Source organism: Corylus avellana, chromosome ca8 (genome assembly GCF_901000735.1).
Source record: "Corylus avellana chromosome ca8, CavTom2PMs-1.0".
Lineage (NCBI taxonomy): Eukaryota > Viridiplantae > Streptophyta > Magnoliopsida > Fagales > Betulaceae > Corylus > Corylus avellana.
Window position 1 is genome coordinate 17,250,167 of NC_081548.1, and position 8,406 is coordinate 17,258,572.

The 8,406-nt window shown below is 38.1% G+C and overlaps 1 protein-coding gene across 1 annotated transcript; it reads left to right on the forward strand.

Annotated features, from left to right (window-relative positions):
- Window positions 1-1,748: 1,748 nt before the first annotated feature.
- Window positions 1,749-3,899, forward strand: LOC132190222 (probable xyloglucan endotransglucosylase/hydrolase protein 23). The gene is made up of 3 exons (XM_059605143.1): window positions 1,749-2,112; window positions 2,223-2,416; window positions 3,275-3,899. The coding sequence occupies exons 1-3, from the start codon at window positions 1,828-1,830 to the stop codon at window positions 3,660-3,662; spliced, it is 867 nt and encodes a 288-aa protein (XP_059461126.1). The 5' UTR covers window positions 1,749-1,827; the 3' UTR covers window positions 3,663-3,899.
- The last annotated feature ends 4,507 nt before the right edge of the window (window positions 3,900-8,406 follow it).

The window sequence follows — 8,406 nt, forward strand, 5'->3', positions numbered from 1 at the left end:
ATATTCACCACGCCTGGCGTGCATCAACAGTGATGCACGCCAGGCACAAAATTTTTTTTTTTTATTATTTTATTATTATTTTATTATTTTAATTTTTTTGAAAAAAAAAAAAAAAAAAATTTTGTGCCTGGCGTGCATCACTGTTGATGCACGCCAGGCGTGGTGCCAATCACGACTCTTTTACTTTAATTAACAAGACGACGTTCGGAAACCATCAACTCTTACCTTCCCGCGGATAAGAGTTAGGCGAGTAGCGGGAGTTGCAATTGTATTTGCATGTTGGATTCGGATCTATTGAAATATGAGTGTATAAGTATATAAATGTGGATCTACATAGCTATATTTTTGGATCTTCAGTAGTTCCAAAACTTTTTAGAACCCTCATGTACATAATACTTTTTATACCGTGTCCTCGCCAAATATTTGATTTTTTCCACCCTTCATATGTCGGGTCTACTTTGGACAAAGTTTTCTTGTAAACTGGGTTAGAAAAATTTTCTTCAACCTAGTCTATACAAGTGACATATGTTCATTTTTTAATAGCATGTGAGAAACACATAAGTTTTTACTAAAATTTATTTCAACTTTGTCATTAAGACGTATCTTCAACACGCTATTGGTTTGAATGCAAACCATTCATAAACTTGACTTTTTAAAAAGTAAGTACACTATGATTTAATATGACCAATTTAGTTAAACAGATCGTGTTTGAATATACATATATTACGTAGGTTGGGACTCTCACACAATTAAACACATAAACATAGAGAGATTACACGTATCTATGTGCTTATTTATTTACGTAGATTCGAACCCCCCAAGTAAAATATTATGCTTTCGCTTAGCGGATATAAAATTATATAAGTAAACCCTAACTTGGCCCATTTTAAAAAATGGGTTAGACTTGTCAACCCTAATCCGTTAATTTTATGTTGGCTTTTTCAATCCTATATTTATCAGCTCTAACTCTACTAATTTAATTAAATAATACAAACCTTCTACACTTAGGCTTTGTTTGGTAATGGGGATGGGGTTGGCCCAAATATTGTTCATCACTATTTTTTCAAAAAATCAACATCAAAATATTCTAACTTTTTCACTTTTAATATCAAATCATTCACTTTTTATTATTATTCAAATAAAAAAATCACTACAAAACAAAATTTTTTCACTTTTTCATACCACTTTTTCATTTTTTTTTATACCAAACATTCTTACTTTTTTTCACATCAATCTACATCAACTACAGTGTTTAGGCCATCTCATTTGCCAAACACCCCCTTAATCTATTAATTTTGTATAAAACTTATATTGAATTCATTGATCGTGTCAACAATTTACTTATCCAAAAAGACAAAGATATTTAAAGAGTAGAAGACCTGGGTATTTCAAAAAAGCAATCAAGAGGAACTTAAAAAGCGAGAAGACAGCTAGCTATGCATGGATTGATGAATCCTTGCCTTTTCTTACCTCACAACCGCGTAAAAACATATTCTGAAACCAAATCAATCAAGAACACTAGCGAAGACGTCAATTCTCCATTAGCTGTCTTTGTGCCCACAAATGCAAGCCAAGTCAACCCAAATCTCTCTTTCCTCAAGCATGCATTTTCCCAACCACTTCAACCCCACTCGGTGACCATCAATTGGCTTCTCCCACACACCTTCACATCCACACCTTCTCCCCCACACTTATATATATATATATATATACCCCTAATCATTTCCATGCACTTCACCCACCAATACCCTCTCCTTCACCCATCTCGATCTTTCAAAACTTGACTCCTCTAATCCACCATCCCACATCGCCCAAAAAAAATTAAGCATGAGCACTGCTCCTACTTTTGTTGCAACCAAGAACATGGCTTTAGCTCTTCTTCTATTCGGCTTCTTTTTGGCAGCATCGGCTGGCAACTTCTACGATGAGTTTGACATCACATGGGGTGATGGGCGTGCAAAAATACTCAACAACGGCCAGCTTCTCACGTTGTCTCTCGACAAGACCTCCGGCTCCGGTTTCAAGTCGAAGAAGGAGTACTTGTTTGGGAAGATTGATATGCAGCTAAAGCTTGTGCCCGGCAACTCCGCCGGAACCGTCACTGCATACTATGTAAGAGTCAATTGTTCTTCATCTCTGTCGTCTCTTTTTCCTTGTTTTCATGTTGTTACTTGTGCGTTATATATATAAATATAACACCTATTTGTTTATGCATGTTGCAGCTGTCATCTCTAGGGTCAGCTCATGACGAAATCGACTTTGAATTTCTTGGTAACCTTAGTGGAGACCCTTATATTCTGCACACAAACGTATTCACAGAGGGGAAAGGCAATAGGGAGCAACAGTTTTATCTTTGGTTCGACCCCACCAAGGACTTCCACACCTACTCCGTCCTATGGAATTCTCGAAGCATCATGTAACTCTCCCTCCATCTCTCTTAAAATATAAGCCAAGTTATTAAAATAAGTATTAATTTAACATAGTTTTACGGTAACTTCAAATCTTGTTTCCATCATTTTTCTATTAGCTTATTCTTTCACGACAAGCGATTATTTAATATATTGGTATTAATTAGGGCAGGAAAATTCTAAGGTAATAGGAAGAAAATTTGGTCTTCAAGTGATCAAGGGTCACCATCCCATCACATAAGTCGCTATTTACTAAAACAAAATATCACATGACATGTTGATACATCACTTAAAAACCAAATTTTTGAGAAAAAGAATTGGAAAACCTAACATTTCTCTTACAACATATATGTCTAAAAATTTTAGGACAATCGATGATTTAACCATATCTCCATCACTCACTCTTTCCTAAGTGATAAGAGCTTGTTTAAGTGTGCGTTTAACATTCAAAAAATTTATTTGAAGAAAAAAATACCCGTTTGGTAAAATAAATTGAAAGCGCTTTTAAGGGTTCACAGAGCTTAAAAATAATCAAAACAAAAAGTTAAAAATGAAGTTTTTGCCAAAAAAAAGTTTTTTAACTTAAAAGCTCTATTTCTCAAACACAATCTCAAGTATGTTCAAACATGCTTTAAATTTAAATATAGTATTCGAGTAGAGATTCTGAATTTAAATCTCTTGTGTCCATTATTAACCTTTTATTTCAGTTAAATATTTTATTTGTTGAACTTATCTATAAAGAATGAGTTTGGACACCAACACATGAAAAAGAGATGAAAAAGAGAGTATAAGAATATTAATTAAATAATTAAATTTTTAAGACGAATGATCATTTTTCTCTAACATCTGTCATGTTTCTTTTATAGTTTCTCTGTGGATGGTACTCCCATCAGAGAATTCAAGAATTTGGAATCAAAGGGGGTCTCCTTCCCCAAGAACCAAGCCATGTGGCTATACTCCAGCCTCTGGAACGCCGACGATTGGGCGACACGCGGCGGCCTTGTGAAGACCGATTGGAGCCAAGCCCCGTTCACCGCCTCTTACACAAACTTCAATGCCCAAGCCTGCGTTTGGTCCTCAGGCTCCTCCTCTTGTTCATCCAATTCCTCCGGCAACTCCTGGCTGACGGAATCCCTCGACACGACCGGGGCAGAAAGAATAAAGTGGGTACAAAAGAATTACATGATTTACAACTATTGCTCCGATACCAAGCGCTTCCCGCAGGGACTCCCGCCGGAATGTTCACATGCTTGAATTTAATGTAACCCCCACTTTCTTCTCGACGTTACATACATAGTTTGTCTTGTATAAGTGAAAAATAGGGGCCTTTTGTAATATGTCGGTTTTGCTCAAAGGGAGAGAAAGTGGGGATTTCTGTAATATGTCATAGTTTGTCTGGACATGTCGGTTTGGCTTAAAGGGAGAGAAAGTGGGGGTTTCTGTTTAGCATTCAATTTGGTTGTCTTTATGCACAAATAAATGCAATATGTTGGAAAGAAACTATATATATATATATATATATATATATATATATATTTATGAACTTTCACGCGTTTGAAAGAAATTTTAAAATTTTAAAATTCTATCAAACTTTCAATTTATTTTAATTTTTAAAATACCATGTGAATGACGTGACTACACCCATCTAGGCAACATCTAGTGCCACTTTTGATGAGTAATCATATTTTATTTGATGTTGTAGACTTGAGTGCACAATTACATTTGCTGACTTTAGGTGCACTAAACTTACGTAAACTTGTGGTTAATGTAATACTATTATGACTTAGAGCTCGTCAATCAAAAGGACCATCGGCTATTTCTAGTCCATGCCGCCAATAATGGCTTCTAACTTTAGCCCCCTAACACAAGCTAGATTCAACAATGAAGCACTTGCCGAAGTTATTGATCAGATGGTCTAGTGCTTGTCAATTACCAAAACCATAAGGGAGTTAATGGAGCTATCATTATCCGTTGAATATTTTGTTTTTGTTGCGATGTTACAAACATACTTTTATTTTTTAACTAATGGTCATACTATTTTTTATGGTTTCTAATCTTCAAACCTTTATTACTATTTGTTAGAGACATTCATGAGCTTTATATTTTTTACCGTTATATTTTATGACTTGAAATTCAAGCATCTTCATGACTTTTAATGGAAAAGAAATATCATCTTTAACATTCCTTTTCCGTTATATTTTTCATCGTTATATTTTATGACTTGAAATTCAAGCATCTTCATGACTTTAAATGGAAAAGAAATATCATCTTTAACATTCCTTTTCCGTTTGTATCCGTTGGTTATTAAGAATTTCATGGGTTTTAATTCTTTAATTGTTTTGACCGTTAGTCTTTAAATATGATTTATGGCTTTAGCTCATTAACAAAAGTTTTACATTTATCAATCGTTTGGTCATAGAATATTTTTAATGCTTCTAAGTTCTAACCGTTGGTGACCTTTCTTATATATATATACTAATACATTGAAGGTACGTAAGTAAGGGATATGAGAGATAGAAGAAAAAATTCAATTATTTTCTATCTAAGGCTAAGGCCGTATAGTGTGTTGCAAAACACTTGTTTCATGGCATAAAAGCCCTATGCTATATTATTGGTTTTTTCTACAAATAATATTCTGAAGTCCCTCACCAACTTTGATAATTTGGTCGTTCTATTACTCTTCGTTATTTGGAAGTGCGTAATTAACGAAAGTAGGCGCTATAATCTAATCCTGGGAGGTTGCGTTGTTAGGAAATTAATCCTATTTCCCAAGACCCGTGAGATGCAAAAATAAGAAGAATGCGGAATAACAAAGATTAGGCAATTACGCAAGACACAAAGATTTAAGTGGTTCGGCTTAACAAGCCTACATCCACTGGCGAAGACGACCCAGAGAAAATCCACTATCAAAAGATGGAGTACAAAAATAGTAGAGAGAAAATCACTCAGATCCCAAAGCCCCAATACACCCAAATCTCACTATCACACAAGAAAGATTATTCCCAAAATAGAATACAAAAGACAGATGTACAAACTCTTCTTTTGCTGGAACAGATGGCTGCTGATCTCTATTTTCTTCTCTCACTCTGCAGCACCCTTTTTCTTCTAATTACTTGTTTTTGGCTCCTCCAAAAACCACCAAGAAGAAAACACCCTTGCTGCCCTTGTACCTCCTTCTCTCAAATTCTCTCTTTTTTCTCCTCTCTTTGGTGCTTCACATTTTTTGCACACACACAAATTCACCTTGTGCTTTGTTCCTTATATAGAAGCTTTAACTCTCCTTTTACATGTTGGTTTATGACTCCTACTATAAATCAAACAAGGAGTCTAATTACACATAGGAGAAGGACTCCAAAGCAAACTTGGACAAAAGTCTCCTAAACCCAAAAGGAGTAAAGAACTAGTGGGGACCACGTGTGATGGGTGGCAAGTCACACCTAACAATCTCCACCTTGACTTGAATCCCATCGAGTCTACCAAAACGTGTCTCCTCCAGATGTCTCCGCCTCAACCCTCAAGGGCAATCATACTTCACAAGTGTCCCTCAAGTCCAAGCGCCTATTGAACTTGAGCATAGGACTTGATTTAGACATTACATCATGCCTCCCTATCAGCCCCGTCGACCATACAGCTTTATCCGATGACTCTTTCTTCCTGTAGACCCATCTGCACCCTTTAGCCTTCTTTCCTTTGGGTAATTCTGCCGATTCCCAAGCTTTACCACTCCATAGTGACTCCACCTCTTTCAGCGTACCATTCTGAACAGACGATGAATCTTCACTACTAGCTGTCAGAGCAAAAGAAACCATATCCTCAAAGCCATACCTCTTTGTTGCTTTTCGATCACGTTTCTCTTTGCCTCTTGCTAAAGAATAAGACTCTTCCTGGTGCTGTAAGTCTCTTGAAGATTCTCTGTCATCACATTCATCCATGAGTGAACACTGTTCATCAAGCTCCACCTCCACGAATTGTTTCTCTTTCTGCACTGTACTTTCAGAAAGATCATCTAAGTTAACAAACTCAGACTTCTTCGGTTCCTGCTCTGTAACTTCAGGTTCTGCACTTGACTCATCCTTGTACATAGCACACTCATTAAAAGTCACATTCCAACTTCTAATGATCTTCCGATTTTGATCATCCCAAAATCGATAACCGAAGGCCTCATCTCCATATCCAATGAAGAAACACTTACTAGATTTACCATCTAGTTTACTCATAGTATCAAACTCAACATGGACATACGAAGCACAACCAAAAACTTTCAGATGTGAAAGATTTACCTCTTTTCCACTCCAGACTTCTTCCGGTAGTCTATGGCTCAGGGGAACGGAAGACCCCCTATTTATCAGGTATGCAGCAGTGCTCACTGCATCAGCCCAAAAAGTCTTTGGTAACCCAGCATGCAATCTCATACTCCTGGCACGCTCATTGAGAGTCTTGTTCATGCACTCAGCCACGCCATTCTGCTGCGGCGTTCCCGGGATAGCTTTCTCCATTCTAATCCCATTCACTGCACAAAACTGTTTAAACCCCCTGTCTTCGTATTCTCCTCCATTGTTTGATCTCAAACGCTTGAGCTTCAAGCCCGTTTCAGTCTCAACCATGGCCTTCCATTTCTTAAAAGTCTCAAATACATCAGATTTACTTTTCAAGAAATAAACCCATACCTTCCTGCTTGAATCATCAATAAATGTGATGTAATACCGCGAGCCTCCAAGAGATGCCACTGGTGCTGGACCCCACAAATCCGTGTGTACCAGCTCCAGCTTTCCAAGCTTAGGTGCTTTGCCAACTTCCGCGAAACTCACCTTCTTCTGCTTCCCTATGATGCAGCCTTTACACAAATCAGAATCAACTGACTTTAACCCCGGTAGTTTCCCTTTTGACATAAGTACCTTCATCTCTTTCTCGCTCATGTGCCCAAGCCTTAGGTGCCATAGTTTTGAGTCAGCAGTCGTATCTACAACAGCATCTGTATCCTTGCTGTTCGTGGTCATATAGAGAGTATTTGTTTTATGACCAGTAGCCAAAATCATGGCTCCCTTGCTGACCTTCCACTTTCCACCGTGGAAATAAATAGAATGCCCTTCCTCATCAAGCTGTCCCACTGAAATCAGATTCTTTTTCAACTCCGGAACATGCCTGACCTTTTGCAGCTTCCATACCGAGTCACTATGAACTCTAATGCGAACATGGCCTAGGCCCACAACATCCAGCGCCGTTCCGTCAGCCAAATACACATTCCCGAAATCTCCAGCAACATAGTTCTCGAGAATTTCACGGATCGCTGTCGTATGAAAAGATACTCCTGAGTTTAAGACCCAAGAATCAAGGGGACTGCCAATAGAAAGAAGTAGGACATCATATACTTCTTCTGTCACTACGTTTGCATAATCATTCTCAGTCTCCTTCCGCAGTTCTCTGCAATTCTTCTTGTAGTGGCTAGTCTTGCCACAGTTCCAACACTCAGGTTGTCGGTCGAATCTAAATTTGCTTCTCCCTTTTCTGGAATTTGATCTGCCTTGACCAGAGTTTCTATCTTGTCCTCTGCCCCGAGTCTCGAGGTTTAAAGCAGCACCAGAACAAGAGGCTTCACCCGCATCTCTTCTGCGAACCTCTTCACTGAGAATCAAATCTCTGACGTCTTCATAGCTCAGTTTACTCTTTCCTACAGAGTTACTCACAGCCATCCTCACTGCTTCCCAGCTATTGGGCAAAGATGCCAAGACGATCAACGCGCGAACCTCATCATCAAAATTAATTTCCACCGAGGACAATTGATTTGTGATGGTGTTGAACTCATTGAGATGATGTGCCACCGAAGCTCCTTCCGCCATCTTTAGGTTGAACAATTTCTTCATCAGATGCACCTTGTTGTTAGCCGACGGCTTCTCATACATGCTTGACAAAGCCGCCATTAGACCTGCTGCGGTCTTCTCCTTTACAACGTTGTGTGCAACTGATTTTGACAGTGATAACCTGATAACTGCTAGGGCTT